Source organism: Salvelinus alpinus, chromosome 33, assembly GCF_045679555.1.
Source record: "Salvelinus alpinus chromosome 33, SLU_Salpinus.1, whole genome shotgun sequence".
In the NCBI taxonomy this organism is placed as follows: Eukaryota; Metazoa; Chordata; class Actinopteri; order Salmoniformes; family Salmonidae; genus Salvelinus; species Salvelinus alpinus.
In genome coordinates this window covers 24,908,988-24,928,568 of record NC_092118.1, presented here as the reverse complement: position 1 = coordinate 24,928,568, position 19,581 = coordinate 24,908,988, and the positions used below count along the sequence as shown (strand labels likewise).

At 41.9% G+C, this 19,581-nt stretch overlaps 1 protein-coding gene across 4 annotated transcripts; it reads left to right on the top strand.

The window, feature by feature from the left end:
* Positions 1–56: 56 nt before the first annotated feature.
* Positions 57–11,486, top strand: LOC139563253 (serine/threonine-protein kinase ULK3-like). 4 transcript variants are annotated; one of them, XM_071381735.1, is made up of 18 exons: positions 57–162; positions 315–412; positions 659–818; positions 1,020–1,160; positions 1,348–1,468; positions 1,740–1,835; positions 2,180–2,323; positions 2,545–2,627; positions 3,007–3,162; positions 3,244–3,349; positions 3,543–3,583; positions 3,750–3,852; positions 4,094–4,158; positions 4,411–4,489; positions 5,463–5,503; positions 8,479–8,526; positions 8,660–8,723; positions 9,770–11,486. In XM_071381735.1, the coding sequence occupies exons 3-18, from the start codon at positions 720–722 to the stop codon at positions 9,784–9,786; spliced, it is 1,404 nt and encodes a 467-aa protein (XP_071237836.1). In that variant the 5' UTR covers positions 57–162; positions 315–412; positions 659–719; the 3' UTR covers positions 9,787–11,486. The 4 variants fall into 4 exon arrangements, with proteins under 4 accessions (XP_071237836.1, XP_071237838.1, XP_071237837.1 ...); XM_071381736.1 differs by lacking the exon at positions 1,740–1,835 and having other exon boundaries at positions 87–412; XM_071381738.1 differs by lacking the exon at positions 3,007–3,162 and having other exon boundaries at positions 90–412.
* The last annotated feature ends 8,095 nt before the right edge of the window (positions 11,487–19,581 follow it).

Below are 19,581 nucleotides of genomic sequence, written 5' to 3'. Positions count from 1 at the left end.
TAAATGTGAGATTGTCTTCTCTGGATTGCCTTTACAGATAAGGCCGAGTATTACATATAAAACCGGCAGAGGGCAGTAGAAAAATGTGCCATGGTTTGGAGCATCGACGTGTTTTGATCAGCTGACGACGACAGCACGTTCACAGTGGAGCTAGCTAGCAATGTAAACAATCATTCTGCAACTCACAGGCACCTGAGTGTGTGTATGGATGTGATTTGAATGTAACTGAAGGAGTGGGACGGTTGTTAGATTTTTGTTTTATGTCGGCCCCTTTCCTGAAATTGAAATATTTTTGGTTTCAATACCCTGAACAGTAGGTGGCGGCAATACACCAATAGGTGTAGTCTGTCAATACAACTTTGAAGAAGAAGAATCATTCTGCATATTCGGCAGTATTTATACATGAATGACGGTAAATATTTGTCTAAATATACACATTTCTGAGAAGTATAGAAGATGGGATGAGTTTAAAAATAATAATAATATAAGTCAGCTCAATATATATCCTATGTAGTACTGTACTAGCTAGCACCTAACTGCAACAGCCATTATTGTAGACGTTCCTGTTTCACTTCAGTCTGGTCAGATGTAACGTTAAGCATTTATTTTGTAGCTAAATTTGAATGAAAGAGACTAACTTCCTCTATATATGTTCTAGTGCACTTTGCAGCAGTGAAGGGGTCCACAGCAACTTTGATGCAACTGTGAACATCATCATCATGGCTTCGAGCTTCACCCCACCGAAACTGGCTGATTTCATTCTCACTGAGAGGCTGGGCAGTGGCACCTATGCGACAGTTTACAAAGCCTACAGAAAGGTACGCCATTCGTTGCAGACCGAGTTAGCTAGCTACTAGCTAGCCTATAAGCACAACTACTTGCATAAACAATACAAGTAAATAGTAGCAACTTCCTTAATAGAAATGAGAGTTTTGAAACTGGCCCTGTAGCCTGGCTTCCAAACTGATGTCATGTCCCAGACTAGAGCATTGTTCAGTCTTCTGGATCTGTGTGTACAGGGGGACAACCGGGAGGTGGTGGCAGTGAAGGTGGTTGGGAAGAAGAGTCTGAACAAGGTGTCTATGGAGAACCTGCTGACTGAGATAGAGATCCTGAAAACTGTTCGCCACCCTCACATTGTTCAGCTGAAGGACTTCCAGGTTTACAATCAGTTTAATATTTAATCAGCCCATCCCCACTCATATAAGTACATTTCATACAGGCTAACCTGACTCCCACATTGCTTGTCAGACAAGACAGCACAAACTGATCTGGGACTCAGCAGGCTACATTTCATATCCTTGTCTGAGTGAATTGAGTCTGATCCTGTTCTCTGCCATTGGTCAGTGGGACAGTGAGAACATCTATCTGATCCTGGAGTGGTGTTCTGGTGGGGACCTGTCCCGTTTCATCCACAGTAGGCGCTTGCTACCTGAGAGGGTGGCTCGGCTCTTCCTGCAGCAGATAGGTGAGTCACACCAGAGTCAGTGGTGCGTTGGGTATAAGTAACCTACATTATTTAGAGCACTATTTAATGATGTTGAGCAGTTCTCTCTCTCTCTACCACTCTCTTTCTCTCTCTCCCAATTAAATCAATTAAATTCAGTAGACTTTATTGACATGGCAAGTTAAATTACTTACATTGTCAAAGTATACAAATAACAAAAAATGGTGGGACCAACACCAATAAGGCACTCTCTCTCTTACTCTCTCTTCTCTTGCTACATGTCTGAAAACAGCCTGCGCTCTTCAGTTTCTCCATAATCATAACATCTCCCATCTGGACCTGAAACCCCAGAACATTCTGCTCAGTGGTTCTGTCCTTAAACTAGCAGGTACAGCACACTGGCAAGTGCCACAATCACACTTACATACAGTATTCCTTATGGTCACATTTCTATCTTTATTAATCTCTTGCATTTCATCACCATGGGACTGTGTTATGAATCATAGCTGCGAAATCATAGCAGTGGCAATATGCCAGAGGTTGTTGGTGGCACCGTCTCTGCACTTTTCAGTTGTGACATTTAAAATGATGGAATGCAACAGTTGCACCACTAAATTATGCTTAGAGGATTTTGTAATGCTGCTCCAAATATTACCAGGTGTATCACAGTCTTGACGGAGACTAGTCTAGTGCACTTTGCACTGAAACATTTTTGCCCTATGCTGTTGTCAGATTTTGGCTTTGCGAGTTACATGTCTCCGTGGGATGAGCAGAGTGCTCTGAGGGGCTCTCCTCTCTACATGGCCCCTGAGATGGTGTGTCGACGGCAGTATGACTCAAGGGTCGACCTCTGGTCTGTGGGAGTCATCCTGTATGGTAAGAGCACAGATTTAAATGGATAACTATCTCATCTCTTCGTGCAATTAAATAGAACAGTATCCCCTCAAGAACACTCTATGCTTTCTTAAGCACAAACCAGACATTTCAGTGACATCAAACTTCAACGTTACCGCTTTGAATGCCAAAGATGGTTTAAGTTTATATTGCTTTCTCACTTACTCTTATCATTTATTTGTTGTTCTTACTTCTGTATGTAGAGACACTATTTGGCCGAGCACCATTTGCCTCCAGATCCTATGCTGAACTGGAGGAGAAGATCCGCAGTGACAAGCCCATCGAGGTAAGCTCTGTTGCATCTACGTGTGGTAGCAATGATTGTTCATTCTGTGACTGCTGTTAGAAGAATCATTCTTTCCCCTGTGAGTATATTTGCCACCGCAGGGTGGCACACTTGCTCAATAAACCTTATCTCGCAGTGCTTTCTTATTGGAAGGGACACTCCTGTGCCAGAGTGGGTTCTACAGTCTCCTCCTCAATCCAGTGGTCAGGACAGAGTGTAATTAGTTGGAAGATAGAAATAATTTATTAGACAATTTAAAAAATAGAACTCCAGCCACAAGTGGATACGCTGCATTTAAAATCATCAAGGATAACACCATGTATGTTTTGCAACTTCTTATAAAATCATTGTGGTCCTCTGGTTGTGTTGTGTGTCTCAGCTGCCTGCAGGGGCCAGAGTGTCCAGGAACTGCAGGGACTTACTGCTGCGGCTGCTGGACAGGGACCCTGACACCCGCCTCACCTTCACTCAGTTATTCTCCCACCCCTGGGTGGACCTCAAGCACATGCCCAACGAAGAGAGCCTGGGGAAAGCGGTGTGTGTGTGCGGGTGCATGCAGGTGTGTGAGAGAGAGTTAGATGTGTTGGTGTGACTCGCTGTCTGTCTCCTCTTGCAGAAGGATCTGGTCCTGAAAGCTGTTCAGAAGGACCAGGAGGGTGATAGATCAGCTGCCCTGTCTCTGTACTGCAGCGCACTGGAGCACTTTGTCCCTGCCATTCACTGTAAGAGCAACATGCACAGCCCCTATCTGCCACAGTAACAACTTCTCTCAGGTCTCTCATCTATATAATGTCTAATTCTGTACCACAGTCCAACATCAACTGAAAAGTGATACAAGCTCACAGAACTGGAGATGACATTATCAGAACACTATTGGTAACTGTCTAAGAAATGTATCTTCTCTCCCCTTTCCAGATGAAACAGACAGACTGCGTAAAGATGCCCTCAGGAAAAAGGTACAGAGTACACAAAGTATATTTGGTCTATTGTATTTTCATACCCCAAAGGCTGGACTGAAATTATTTGAATAAAATGAATAACATATGGCATGGATGAAAAACACATGCTATGGATGACATCATAGAATGAAGTGAATGACAGCAATATAAACCCCTACTGCAGGTTAGTCAGTACGTGTCCAGGGCAGAGGGGCTGAAAGCTCTGGTGTCTGCAGACAACAGCCTCTGCTTTGAGCAGTTCAAGTCCACCAGAGACATCCTGAGAGGTAATACAGCTAATTTTACCCGTTGTACATCATGGATACCATATTTCATGACCCTTGTATAGAGGACCTAATTTAAACCCTACTTTATTTGAAGGGAACCTTCGTAAGGACTTGATAACACATTCATAAGACTCAGAAGGAGCACGTTATCAAGTGTAACTGGGTATTGATAAGTACCTAGAGGAGATGTTCTGAGAAGGCCTCCGGTCCAACCCTTACTCTCTGTCTGTCCCCCTCTCAGAGATGTCCCGTGACCAACCACGGGTGCTGGCTGCTCTGGAGCTGGCATCTACAGCCATCGCCATGGTAAGCTGAGGGGACTGGGTACCATGAGCAGGGCAGGGCATGATGATGGAGCTCTGGGGAGACTGCCTGAGAGGAGTGAGAGAGCTGGGAGGGTGGTAGTGGCTTGTAGATGCTGTCTACAGCAGGATGGATTGAAGGCTGCTGCTATAGTGAAGGCTGTAGCTATGGGATCTGGGGGCTTTCTTGAGAGTGGACTACTATACCATAGTGGGACATCTTCCCTTTTCATAACACACTTGTATTCCATTCCAGGAGGAGAATGGGATAGAGGACCATGATACACTGGCTCTGTACCAGCAGAGTCTGGGAGAACTACTGCTAGCCCTGGCAGGTAAGGTCTGCTCACTGAAAATCCCACATAGACTATATTAGTCCTTTAGATGGGGAAAACAATGAGTCAGTCATCTATGCCACATACAGCGTCTGCTGCATGGACTCTAATAAACACAGGTGTGATTTTACAACCCTGCGGGGAGTCCGGGAGTAGCACCGGAATTCAATCTCCAGAATTAAGAGGCTATTACATCAGAGACCGCAGCAGAGCCTGCCCTGAGTGCCTGCTGTGTCTCCAGCCCTCAGCTTTGGCTGGCTGTTATTGTTATTAAAGAGAGACGGTGGCAGTGGTGGCCCATAATGGTCTCCTCTCCTCGGCGCTCTGGCTGCCTCTGCTCTGGCTCAGTGTCTGTATGTGGACTAGACTCCTCTAGGCTTTGGCCTGGTCTCTATTAGCCCTGACTCCACATGACCTCATCTGGGAGATGGTTCTAATGGCAGAGGGAGGTGAGGCAGGCGGGCGGGATGGGGATGATGCTGGAGCCAGATGTAGCTTTGAGCTTTGTATGAGACCTGGTGCCAGCGCCCTGTGTGTGGTATAGAGCCGCTCGCTGCCATCTGGTTTCCATTGAGAGCCCAACAGTTAATTTCTCAATGTTATTACACACTGGAAACAAATAAAAACTATTGTCTGTCTTAATAGAGAAGAGACGGCTTGAGTCGTTAAATCATCATGATGGATCAGGGGGAACGGGACCGTGGCACGTCAGCGAGACCAAGGGGATTGTGGGAGAAAACATTGTCCCTTTTGTGTCGCTATAGCCTATGGTTGATTACGTTCCCTTCCCAGAATGCCTTGCTGCTGAAGAACTGGTCCCCTCTCCTCCTCAGGCAGGCTAATTGAAGAAAGGCTGCTTCAGTTTCAAGGGTTCCCCCTGAGCCTCAGTGGGCTATCGCAACCAAACTGGCTCGGCAAATTACCCACTCTTGTGCAAACATGGTGATTGTCCCCCTCTATGTCTGTCTTCCAGCTGAAGCCCAGGGGCGCCGGAGAGAGCTGCTCCATGGTGAGGTGAGTTACTGGGGGTGAGGTGGATGAGAGGGTTTAGGTGAGAATGTGAGGTGAGTTACTGGGGGTGAGGTGGATGAGAGGGTTTAGGTGAGTTACTGGGGGTGAGTTGGATGAGAGGGTTGAGGTGAGAATGTGAGGTGAGTTACTGGGGGTGAGGTGGATGAGAGGGTTTAGGTGAGAATGTGAGGTAAGGGGGTGAGGAGTAACAGCACAGAGCACCTGAAGACATACAAACAAACAGGTCTCTGAGACCAAACAAGCACAGCTATATCTGGGACGCAACACCCAGGAGCATTCTCTGGTAGTCACCTGAATGTTTCCCTGAATAAAAGCTACGAACGTAATAGATCAGTGACACTGCAGTTTGGTGTACATATACAGTGGGGAGAACAAGTATTTGATACACTGCCGATTTTGCAGGTTTTCCTACTTACAAGGCATGTAGAGGTCTGTAATTTTTATCATAGGTACACTTCAACTGTGAGAGACGGAATCTAAAACAAAAGTCCAGAAAATCACATTGTATGATTTTTAAGTAATTCATTTGCATTTTATTGCATGACATAAGTATTTGATACATCAGAAAAGCAGAACTTAATATTTGGTAGAGAAACCTTTGTTTGCAATTACAGAGATCATACGTTTCCTGTAGTTCTTGACCAGGTTTGCACACACTGCAGCAGGGATTCTCTTACAACAGTTACTTCAATTAGTTTGACTGTATTAATATTCAGTGGTAAAGGAAAGTTATTCTTTCATGTTTTGCAAGCAACCAGGTCAACAACACACAACAATGTTTCAACAACAAACCCCAGAGGGAGAGAGATTTAAACCTGGGCTCATAGACCTCCCTATTTGAAGTTTTATGGGCGCTTGGCTTAAGTAAATTCAGATGCGGCTATAATAATCGAACGCTGGTGAGGACTGCAGATCGAAAGCATGTGTGTGAGAACGCAAAGAGCCCCGACTGCAGCTAGGAATGGTCTCCATGTGTGCTGGTTCATCTCTAGAGCACAGTTCAGCCTTTCTTAACTCAGGGCTGTAATTCCCAGTTCAATATGCCTGGGCTTATCATATACAGTTGAAGTCGGAAGTTTACATACACTTAGGTTGTAGTCATTAAAACTCGTTTTTCAACCACTCCACAAATTTCTTGTTAACAAACTATCGTTTTGGCAAGTCGGTTAGGACATCTACTTTGTGCATGACGCAAGTTATTTTTCCAACAATTGTTTACAGACAGATTATTTCACTTATAATTCACTGTATCACAATTCCAGTGGGTCAGAAGTTTACATACACTAAGTTGACTGTGCCTTTAAAGAGCTTGGAAAATTCCAGGAAATTATGTAATGGATTTAGAAGCTTCTGATAGGCTAATTGACATCATTTGAGTCAATTGGAGGTGTACCTGTGGATGTATTTCAAGGCCTACCTTCAAACTCAGTGCCTCTTTGCTTGACATCATGGGAAAATCAAAATAAATCAGCCAAGACTTCAGAAAAAAAATTGTAGACCTCCACAAGTCTGGTTCATCCTTGGGAGCAATTTCCAAACGCCTGAAGGTACCACGTTCATCTGTACAAACAATAGTACGCCATTATAAACACCATGTAGCCGTCATACCGCTCAGGAAGGAGGTGCTTTCTGTCTCCTAGAGATGAACGTACTTTGGTGCGAAAGTTCAAATAAATCCCAGAACAACAGCAAAGGACCTTGTGAAGATGCTGGAGGAAACAAGCCCAAAAGTATCTATATCCACAGTAAAATGAGTCCTTTATCAACATAACCTGAAAGTCCACTCAGCAAGGAAGAACCCATTGCTCCAAAACCGTCATAAAAAAGCCAGACTATGGTTTGCAACTGCACATGGGGACAAAGATTGTACTTTTTAGGGAAATGTTCTCTGGTCTGATGAAACAGAAATAGAACTGTATGGCCATAATGACCATCGTCATGTTTGGAGGAGAAAGGGGGATGCTTGCAAGCTGAAGAACACCATCCCAACCGTGAAGCACGGGGGTGGCAGCATCATGTTGTGGGGGTGCCCTGCTGCAGAAGGGACTGGTGCACTTCACAAAATAGATGGCATCATGAGGCAGGAAAATGATGTGGATATATTGAAGCAACATCTCAAGACATCAGTCAGGAAGTTAAAGCTTGGTCGCAAATGGACAATGACCCCAAGCATACTTCCAAAGTTGTGGAAAAATGGCTTAAGGACCACAAAGTCAAGGTATTGGAGTGGCCATCACAAAGCCCTGACCTCAATCCTATAGAAAATGTGTGGGCAGAACTGAAAAAGCGTGTGCGAGCAAGGAGGTCTACAAACCTGACTCAGTTACACCTGCTCTGTCGGGAGGAATGGGCCAAATTCACCCAACTTATTGTGGTAAGCTTGTGGAAGGCTACCCGAAACGTTTGACCCAAGTTAAACAATTTAAAGGCAATGTAAACCTGATGAAAGAAATAAAAGCTGAAATAAATCATTCTCTCTGCTATTATTCTGACATTTCACATTCTTAAAATAAAGTGGTGATCCTAACTGACCTAAGACAGGGAATTCTTACTAGGATTGAATGTAAGGAATTGTGAGAAACTGAGTTTAAATGTATTTGGCTAAGGTGTATGTAAACTTCCAACTTCAACTGTAAGAACACCAGCCTTGAAATAGTTGGAAGGTTAATACATTTATATTACAGCTGTAATCTTACTTTGGGTGTGATTTTATAGTATTACAGCCTTGGTGCTGAGGTTAATATGATATAAAATGTTGGGAGTCTGGGTGGATGCAGCCGCCTCTGTCTCAGTCAGGATGATTATTCTACCACAACAGATCTGTCTTTTAAAGGGTCATTATAGGAAGCCATCCACCTTGGTCTACCCTCATCATCACCATCACCAGACGTTATAGAAAGGAGAATGTGGATGACTGGAGATGGATTACATACTAAACACCACCTCTCACTTTGCAGATCAAGAGCCTAATGACCCGAGCTGAATACCTCAAAGAACAGATCAAGGTAGGAATAGCGATGACTTGACTTTAGTAGATATAAACCCTGTAGGTTTGTATTTATATCTCAGTGTGTTTAATCCCAAGCAAACATTTTGGTCCATGATTTTGAGTCGTATCATCTTTTGTGTGTCTTTCAGATGCTGGAGAACCAAAAAGACGTGTCAATGGATAGAGAGCCTCTATCAGAATCTGTGAGAAGTTGTGAGTATCCCTGTGAGGGTAGCATAGTATTCACATTTCCCCTTAGATATTGTGTACGTGCTGGTGTAGGGGTGTGCGTCACAGAATGTCCCAGCAGAGGGGCTTGCAGCTATGTAGACTGGTCAGTGGGATATACCAGGGGTTAAGTGAAAAATGGCCACCTGAAGCTGTAATGAAATTTCCCTTCAGTGGAGGTTTTACCACTAGTTAAACACAAGCCGCTCTCTTACCATGCTGGCCTCCCCGTGGGAGCGTCTGGATCTTTGATTTCAGCTCAGTCTTGCACAGCGCTGGGCTGCTCTGCTCTCTGACCTCTTATAAAACCCACCTTGTGAAAGTGAGACTTGGCTCTAACCAAGAAGAAGAACCCCCCCAGTCACAACATACACACATGCATAACACACACACACACATGCACAACGCACACACATGGACAACACACACACTAGCTGCGATGGAGGGAGTTAGTTGATATATAGTAGAGCCAGACAATATCCTGTTTCGAGTTAGAAATTCCAGAGGAATTATGTTCAAAGGGGGTTCAATGAATTTGGAACAGATTCAGGTTTCATAAACATGGCTTGTTACGTTGCTGTTATTTTAACACACCGGTGGCCACAGTCAGCCATGTCATGTTGGCAGCTCTCCAGCTGGAGGGGTCACAGCAATGCCCAAGACTGTCTGGCTGGTGACCTTAAACTACTACTACGCTAACTACAAACAAAGCAGTAAAGTCTAGGCCTAATGCTCTCAATCGGTATCCTAAATGCCACCCTATTCCATACATAGTTCAGCCCAGTCAAAAGTAGTGAGTTATGTGGGAGTAGGGTGCCATTTGGTACACAGCCTCAGTCTCTGAGCTTGTCCCATAATACAGGACCGTAATACAACCATTATACCTTTTTATTGCCATGTGTATTGAATACATTGGAAATCTTAATTACTCAACAGAAATCTACTCACAGATCAGTACTGAGGTAAGCCATGTCTATATGATGATAATGCAGTCTCTAACACATCTGTCTGTCGATGCTCGCCCTCCTCAGCATGCTGTGTGCAGTGAGCCAGCCTGGCAGTAGGAACCAGAGAGAGGGCCATCGTGCCTGCGGAGCACCAGACCTCCTGCACCTCTACGGGTCAGGCTAAGGAATCCCTCAGGCATCCGAGACCATGGCCTCATTAGTCTCGCATCACCATACTCGTAAGTCTCAATCATCGCACGGCTGTTGTTTCCCAACAAACATGAGAAAGCCTGGAAATGGAGGCTATGGCGTCAGAGACAATCTACCCTGTTATTACTCTGCCTGGACTTCAACTAGCAGCTTATCAGCCTTGCATCCCCCTCACCACCACCAACACAACACAGAAGACTGTCAGTCTCCAGTCACTGCTCAGCCTCAAAGCCCTCGTGCCTAACCATTCATATGGAAAGGCTGGACAGCTTGTATGCTAATACTGTACTGTCATGATAAACTAGTGCTGTATCATGTTGTTGTGTTATGTTGCAGGATGAATAAGAGTAATAATGAGCCTCAAGTGCTTGTAGTTGCACAATAGATGGCGACTTGAACTCAGAATGGCTACCCAGCATAGCAAGTTTGTAGTCTGTAACTGATGGGAGTTATCGAAATGTATCATGAATGGGCCTCCCGGGTGGCGCAGTGGTCTAGAGCACTGCATCGCAGTGCTATGCTGCGCCACCAGAGTCTGGGTTCGCGCCCAGGCTCTGTCGCAGCCGGCCGCGACCGGGAGGTCCGTGGGGCGACGCACAATTGGCTTAGCGTCGTCCGGGTTAGGGAGGGTTTGGCCGGTAGGGATATCCTTGTCTCATCGCGCTCCAGCGACTCCTGTGGCGGGCCGGGCGCAGTGCGCGCTAACTGAGGGGGGCGGGTGCACGGTGTTTCCTCCGACACATTGGTGCGGCTGGCTTCCGGGTTGGAGGCGCGCTGTGTTAAGAAGCAGTGCGGCTTGGTTGGGTTGTGCTTCGGAGGACGCATGACTTTCGACCTTCGTCTCTCCCGAGCCCGTACGGGAGTTGTAGCGATGAGACAAGATAGTAATTACTAGCGATTGGATACCACGAAAAAATTGGGGAGAAAAGGGGATAAAATTTAAAAAAAATAAAATAAAAAAAAGAAATGTATCATGAATATTTGGGAAAGCTCTTCTGGTGTCTGTCGCCCCACACACACACACACAAAGTAAATCCATTTTCTGTGGCCTGACCACAGCCTCACCACGCTCCCTCTGCTGATGGAGCAGCCTCTACCACTATGAGAGGAAAACTGGAGAGGTGCGGCTGCTGCCTTATTTACTCTGTAGACTTTCATTTACTTTTGGGTTGGCACCGGTCAGGATGAAGGCATACAGTAGCAACTGTGAATTCAAGGCGTGCGTCACAACTCAGCCTGCTTTAGTAGCCTGCCAAAAGGTTGGACATTTGGTGACAGGTTAACAGTTACTGCTGTTGTGGGTCTTTTCCTTTCTGTTTGATTTCAGTGAGACAAGTTGTGTGCATGAATCTACTTTCAAGGGAACTTTCAGTATTTGTGAATATACTGTATCATAGGAGGCTATCTGCTGTTTAATCAGGAAATGGAATGGTGTAACTGAAAAGGGAGTGCAAAGAAATGTCTGTCGAATTGAAAACTGACAATTGTGTATTGTTTTGTTGAAACATTTTGTGTGGGTATGATTTTATAAATTATTTATTACCGTAAAAGGCTGATTCAATTGAAATAAAATTGCTATGTAATGTCTTGTCATGGCCTGTATTCATTGTGTTTTGAGATAAAGCCCAAGATTGAGTAAATTAAAATAGAGTGCCTTTGGAAAGTATTCAGACCTCTTGACTTTTTCCATATTTTGTTACATTACAGCCTTATTCTAAGATGGATTAAATAAAAATCCTCAGCAATCTACACACAATACCCCATAATGACAGTGAAAACTGATTTTTAGACATTTTTGGACACTCATGAAGAAAAAAAAGACACCTTAATTACATACGTATTCAGACCCTTTGCTATGAGACTTAATTGAGCTCAGGTGCATCCTGTTTCCATTGATCATCCTTGAGATGTTTCTTCAACTTGATTGGAGTCAACCTGTGGTAAATTCAATTGATTGGACATGATTTGGAAAGGCACACACCTGTCTATATAAGGTCCCACAGTTGACAGTGCATGTCAGATAAAAATCCAAGCCATGAGGTCGAAGGAATTCATAGGGCTCCGAGACAAGATTGTGTCGAGGCACAGATCTGGGGAAGGGTACCCAACCCAGGCAGTGGCAGTGCTGGCAACACTAGCTGCAGTAACCCATGGGGAGGGGGTATATTATTGTGACCCTGGTGGCACAAAGTCTGACTGCATGGAGATGCTTGGGAATATGGTCAATACGGGTGACCGTATTATGGGTGTTTCAGGGAAAGGGTGTACATTTGACCTCCATCATCTAGGATGTGACAATGGTTAATAAAATCTCTAAATTTCTGCCCATTTTTTGCACGGTCTTGCAGGCCTTCTCATGCAGCTGCAACTGTAAGTGCATTTGTAAATCAAGACCTATCTTGAGTTGGGCTCTGGGATGGTGCAATTGTTGAGAATGTGAGCTTATGGTTGTGTGGGGGGTAAGGGTTGAGTTTGTGTGGGTGTATGTGTGTATCCCACAACTGTTGCGAAGGAGTAAAAGATGTTAGGGACAATAGAGGATGATCCACAGCTATATATAATACAAATCGAGGTGAGGGCGATGGAAATGCATTTGGCAGTTGATCTACTTCAATTCGGTAAATGGCACCGTGTGCCCTTTTCAAAGGATGGGCCCAGTCGGTTCAGGGCTATGGGATACAGGGGGTCGAGGGTGGTCTGCCGGGCATTGGGATGACAACCCAACTCGGGATGAGGAGGGCTTTTAGCGGGTGGAATAGTAGGGACCAATTGGAGGTTTACTTAGTAGCAATGCAAATATCATGGTACAACTATATAGACACTCAATCATCATGTTACTTTTTTAATCCATCTACCTTGAGGATCTGCTTGGACAATTTGCACATTTGGATCAAAATTATTGTTAATTAAAACCATCACCCCTTTTGAATTTCTTTGCCCATGGGAGAAATATATTTTGCCCCCTCAGTTCTTTTTCCACAAAACTTCATCTAAAACTGTTGAATGGGTTTCCTGTAAACAATAGATATTATATTCTTTCTCTTTTAGCCAGGTAAATACTGATAGTCTTTTCTTATTATCTGCTGGGCCATTACAATTGTAACTGGCTATACTTATTTCACCACTTACCATAATGAGACACAACTTTCAATTATTTTTATCAAAATATGTTTGTAAACGTACCATTAAAAAGTAACATGATGATTGAGTGTCTATATAGCTGTAAAAAGTAACATGATGATTGAGTGTCTATATAGCTGATGTTTTAATTAACAATAATTTTGATCCAAATGTGCAAATTGTCCAAGCAGATCCTCAAGGTAGATGGATTATTTTAAACATGTTATTGGACAATAAACAGATATGGCTTATTAACCTATATGGTCCGAATAATGATGATCCAAGCTTCTTTGAAAATATATATAAGAATTTATCAACTCTACAAGCAACACTAGACTCTATTATTATGGTGGGAGATTTTAATACGGTCTTAAATACCTCTATGGACCGGAAAGGAAATCACACTACAAACTATCACCCTCAGGCACTTAAGGAAATTATGAATGTCATGGATATATTGGAATTAGTGGATATATGGAGACTTAAATACCCTGACCTAGTGAGATATACATGGCGGAGGCTTAATCAAGCTAGTCGTCTTGACTACTTTCTTATACCATTCTCTCTGGCACCAAAAGTTTAAAAAGTGTTGATAGGGGACAGAATGCGGTCGGATCATCACATAATTGGCATATATATTACTCTTACAGAATTTCCACGTGGGCGAGGATATTGGAAATTTAATCAAAGCCTACTAGATGATAAATTGTTTAGAACTAGGACAGAAGAATTTATGACTGACTTTTTCAGACATAACATAGGTACAGCAGATCCCCGTATTGTATGGGACACTTTTAAGTGTGCCTTTAGAGGCCATACAATTCAGTACTCATCTATAAAACAAAAGCAATTTAGATAAAAAGAGCCCATATTAACAAAGGAAATTGAAGGACTAACAGTACAGTTAGATAGCAATAAAAACGGTACCATAGAGGCACAGAATAAGTTAGAGGAAAAACAAAAAGAAATGGAGGAACTTATTCAAGAAAGATCCAGTGTAATATATTATAAAAATTAAGCGAACTGGATGGAATATGGGGGAAAATGCACCAAATTCTTTTTCAATCTTCAATATAGAAATGCCACCAAATTTTTTTTATTAAAACTTGTTACAAATGATGGAGTCACGCATGATTCACCAAATTATATTTTGAAAGAGGAAGTAAAGTACTTTAAGAATATGTTTTCATTTCAGGCTCCTCCATCTCCACTAACTGAAACTAATTGTATGGATTTTTTCCCTAATAATAATGTAAAATTAACATCTGTACAGAAAGACTCATGTGAAGGCCAAATTACAGAGGAGGAACTGCTTGATGCAATTGGGGCCTTTAATGATGGGAAAACTCCAGGGCTGGATGGCATACCAGTGGAAGTATACAAAACTTTTTTTTATATACCCAAAGGACCATTATTAGCGTGTTTTAACCACTCCTATATAAATGGTAGATTATCAGACACGCAACAAGAAGGTCTGATATCATTATTACTGAAACAGGACCCAAGTGGTATATATAAAGATCCAGTCCATTTAAAAAAATTGTAACGCTCGTTGTGATTCGAAGAAGAGGAGGACCAATGCGCAGCGTGGTAAGTGTCCATATTGTTTTAATACGAATAAATGAACACGGAACAAAAACAATAAACCGACAAACGAACACTCCTGTACGGTGAAACAAAAACCAGCGCAGAAAATATAATCACCCACAACACACAATGACAAACAGGCTACCTAAATATGGCTCCCAATCAGAGACAGAGACTGACACCTGCCTCTGATTGAGAACCATACTAGGCCAAACACATAGAAAAGGAAAATATAACAAAACATAGAAAAACAACATAGAATGCCCACCCCAACTCACGCCCTGACCAAACTAAAATAAAGACATAACAAAGGAACTAAGGTCAGAACGTGACAAAATTGGAGACCTCTTACACTTCAGTGTTGTGATGCAAAAATCCTAGCAAAATGCTTGGCGCATAGAATTTAAAAAAGTATTGTCAGATATTATTCATCCTAATCAGACAGGTTTTTTACATGGACGATACATTGGAGATAATATAAGACAAGTACTGGAAACAATACAATACTATGAAGTATTGGGGACACCAGGCCCGGTTTTCATAGCTGATTTTGAAGAGGCTTTTGATAAAGTACTACTGGAGTTTATATATAAATGCCTAGAATATTTCAATTTTGGGGAATCTCTTATAAAATGGGTTAAAGTTATGTATAGTAACCCTAGGTGTAAAATAGTAAATAATGGCTACATCTCAGAAAGTTTTAAACTATCTAGAGGAGTAAAACAAGGTTGTCCACTATCGGCATATCTATTTATTATTGCCATCGAAATGTTAGCTGTTAAGATTAGATCAAACAATAATATTAAGGGATTAGAAATCCGTGGCTTAAGAACTAAGGTGTCATTGTACGCTGATGATTCATGTTTTCTTTTAAAACCACAATTAGAGTCTCTCCACGGCCTCATAGAGGATCTAGATACTTTTGCTATCCTCTCTGGATTAAAACCAAATTAAGTGTACTATATTACGTATTGGATCACAAAAAAATGAAAATTTTACATTACCATGTAGTTTACCAATTAAATGGTCTGATGGAGATGTGGACATACTCGGTATACAAATCCCAAAAGAAAGAAATGATCTCACTCCAACAAATCTTTATAGAAAGTTAGCAAAAATAGATAAGATCTTGCTACCATGGAAAGGAAAATACCTGTCTATTTGTGGAAAAATCACCCTGATTAACTCTTTAGTCATATCACAGTTTACCTATTTGCTTATGGTTTTGCCTACACCTAGTGACTTGCTTTTGAAATCATATGAACAAAAAATATTCAATTTTATTTGGAACGGCAAGCCAGATAAAATTAAAAGGGCCTATTTATATAACGAATATGAATTTGGAGGGCAGAAATGATTAAATATTAAAGCATTAGACCTCTCACTAAAGGCATCAGTCATACAAAAATTATACTTAAATTCAAACTGGTTCTCTAGTAAATTGGTAGGAATGTCTCATCCTATGTTCAAGAAGGGCCTTTTTCCCTTTATTCAGATTACACCTGCCCACTTTTGGTTGTTTGAAAAGGAAATAATCTCCAAAATATCTTTATTTTTTAAACAAGCCTTAGAAAGTTGGTTGTAATTTCAGTTTAATCCACCTGAAAAGACAGAACAAATAATACAACAAATATTGTGGTTAAATTCAAATATACTAATTGATTAAAAAAACTGTATTTTTAAAAGAAATTTTTAAAATAGGTATAATTTTAGTGAATGATATCATAAATAGGACTGGTGGAGTTATGTCACACATGCAGCTAACACAGACATATGGAAATGTCTGCTCTACCCAAATTTACAACCAATTAATTGCAGCATTACCACAAAAATGGAAGAGGCAAGTAGAAGGGGAAAAAAGTAAGGAACTTGTATGTCGGCCCTGTATTAAAGAACATAAATGGTTAAAGAAAAGTGTGATAAATAAAAACATATACCAATTTCATTTAAGGACCAAAAAACTGACAGCTGTGCCATATAAATTGCTAAATAGTTGGAAGAGATTTTTGATGTACCCATTCCATGGCACATGGTTTATGAATTGATACGCAAAACAACGCCGGATTCAAAACTTCTAATTGTTCTATTTAAATTACTATACAAAATTCTTGCAACTAATAGAATGTTATATATATGGGGGATGCAATCTTCCCAGCTCTGCAGATTCTGCTGTGAGGAGGCAGAGTCATTAGATCATTTATTTTGGTATTGTCCATATGTAGCTCGTTTTTGGTCACAGGTCCAGGAATGGCTGAAGAATTGCAACATTTGCCTAGAACTAACGCTACAGATAGCAATACTGGGTGATTTGAAAAGCCATAGTCAATCAATCAATAATATAATAATTATTTACAATCTGTAGAAGCTATGAGAATAGAAAGGTTCAATTATTTTGTGAAGCATGACAGCACAGTTGAAAAATATATGGCAAATAGAAATCTGAAATGGATGATGTTGAGAGATAGATGGGAGTGGTTGAATGGAACTGAAGGGTGGGACTAATAGCAAGATAAACAATGTAAAACATACGGGATCTGTAAAATGTATATAGGTTCGGAACTTTTGTAAAATAGCACAGTTACAAATAGAAATCAAACTGGATGGACATCAGAAATAGAGGAAGGACTAAGAACAAACAAGAGAGAACTATTGTAAAGTAGACTGTGTCTGTAAAATGTGTTTAAGATGTATAAATTGAAGGTAAAAGCCGAAGTGTTTATTAGTTTACTCCAATTGGGGGATCGGTGGTAGGGTTTGCGGGGAATAATAATGAAGGTATATTCTTTAAAAAAGTATGTATGTCTATATAGGTATGTGTATGTATATATGTGTATATGTATGCATGCGTGTATGGATATATATATTTACCCAAAAAATATATGGGGGATTGGAAATGATGCAGACAATTACATTGATGGAAGCAACATTCTTTCCGCAATATTAAGCTGATCCACCCCTTAAGATATTTTTTTTTTTAAGTCTCTGAATGTCCTTGTGTGGTCCAGCCAGAGCCCGGACTTGAACCTGATCGAACATTTCTGGAGAGACCTGAAAATAGCTGTGCAGCAACACTCTCCATACAACCTGACAGAGCTTGAGAGGATCTGCAGAGAAGAATGGGAGAAACTCCCCGACACAGATGTGCCAAGCTTGTAGCTTCATACCCAAGACTCAAGGCTGTAATCACTGCCATAAGTGCTTCAACAAAGTACTGAGTAAATTATCTGAATACTTATGTAAATGTGATATTTCCGTTTTTTATTTGTAATAAATTAGCAACAATTTCAAAAAAACTTTTTTTGGTTTGTCAATATGGGATATTGTGTGTAGATTGATGAGGAAAAAACGATTGAATCAATTTTAGAATAAGGCTGTAACGTAACAAAATGTGGAAAAAGTAATGTGGTCTGAATACTTTTTTCCGAAGGCACTGTACTTGTAGTTCGGGTTGAAATGTAAAGCTTGGTAAAATAATATTGTGGTCTGAGTGTAAGGTTTCATGGATGTCTTGGTGAGTCTGTCACTGCCTGTTGGAGGCCTACTGCTGTCTCGTGGCCATGTAGTCACCATTTGGTTCCCTCTCCTGAGGACACAGCTGGCCCATTTCCATAACGTAAGGCGAGGAAGCCCTAATGTAGTCCAGAGTAGCTTGGCGTGTAGAGGACTGGCAGGAGCACCAGTAGAGATGGAGGTATACGCTATAAGAGAATGCCAAAAAGTTGAATAGTCAACCACTATGCCTTTTACTCCTCTGACCCCCTTACCAACCAACCACAGCCCTGTGGCATTGTGGGTTTAATTGGCCTCCATTTCAGTTCAGCTCCATCATGAGCACTTGTACCCTTTCCCCCTCTCCTGGCACTCTATCAGCCTCTGTTGGTACTCCTAATGGGACGACGGTGGAGCTGTATTGACATCAGCTAAAGTTATAAGGGGGGGGGGGGGGGGGGGGTTAATCCGTAAGGAACTAAAGACCCCTCAACTTCCCAACCCCCAAACACACACACATCAACCATTCACCGTGGGTAGACTGCTATCATGAATAAAACATTGTACAGATGAGAAACAAAACTCTCCCCTAAATCCCTGTGTCACCCCCTCTCGTAGGCCTGGGGGCAGGCAGGGGTTTGTTTCAGAGAAACGTTGAATAAAGATAATTTAGAAAATGGGCTCCAGCACACTGCAGCCTCTGTAAATCCTCCCTCTGCCGTCCCCCACTCACCCCAAGGCTCCCCTGCTTCTGTTTGTTTTGATTTTGTTCCCAGAAGCTGAGTGGGGGATTTGAAGGAGGGGTGAGGGTGAGTTAGAGTCGGACAACTTTGAGATGCATGGCGATGGTTAGACAGATTGGCTGAGTTAGGAGGGTCTTACCTCAACTATACAGAATCCCTTTCCCTCCCTTCCGCTTATAAATGCACCAGTGAAACGCACTTTTGAACAATCTAAAGTCTGTTGAGAATTACATTATTTTCTAAACAAAATACTTGCTCGTAAGTAAGCATTTCACTGTAAAGTCTACACCTGTTGTATTCTGTGCATGTGACCAATCAAATTTGATTTGGGTGAAGATGGGAAGGGGACAACTTGGTCAGTCTATTGTCAAAGGAACTATGAATTGAACACAGATTTCCTGTCATGACTTCAAATTCCACATCTTGACTCGTTCAAACTTAGATTACATAACACTTCCATACAGTTTGTTAAGGACCTGTAAATAAAGAATTATTACTATGAGCTATTTGTGCCAAGGATTTATATTTACCTACTAACCTACCCAAAAGGTTATTAGCAGGATTTAGGAGATTAGTAGACACAAAAACACCCATTGCATTCTCACTGTGTTATAAAAATGATACATTTATTAATGTGCTATATTTCCATTGTTATTTCTCTGAAAAGGTCATTGAAGACCAAGAGAACTGAGAAGCACTGTAAGGCAAAACGATCAAATGCACAATCCTGCATTCTCAAGAGTCGTG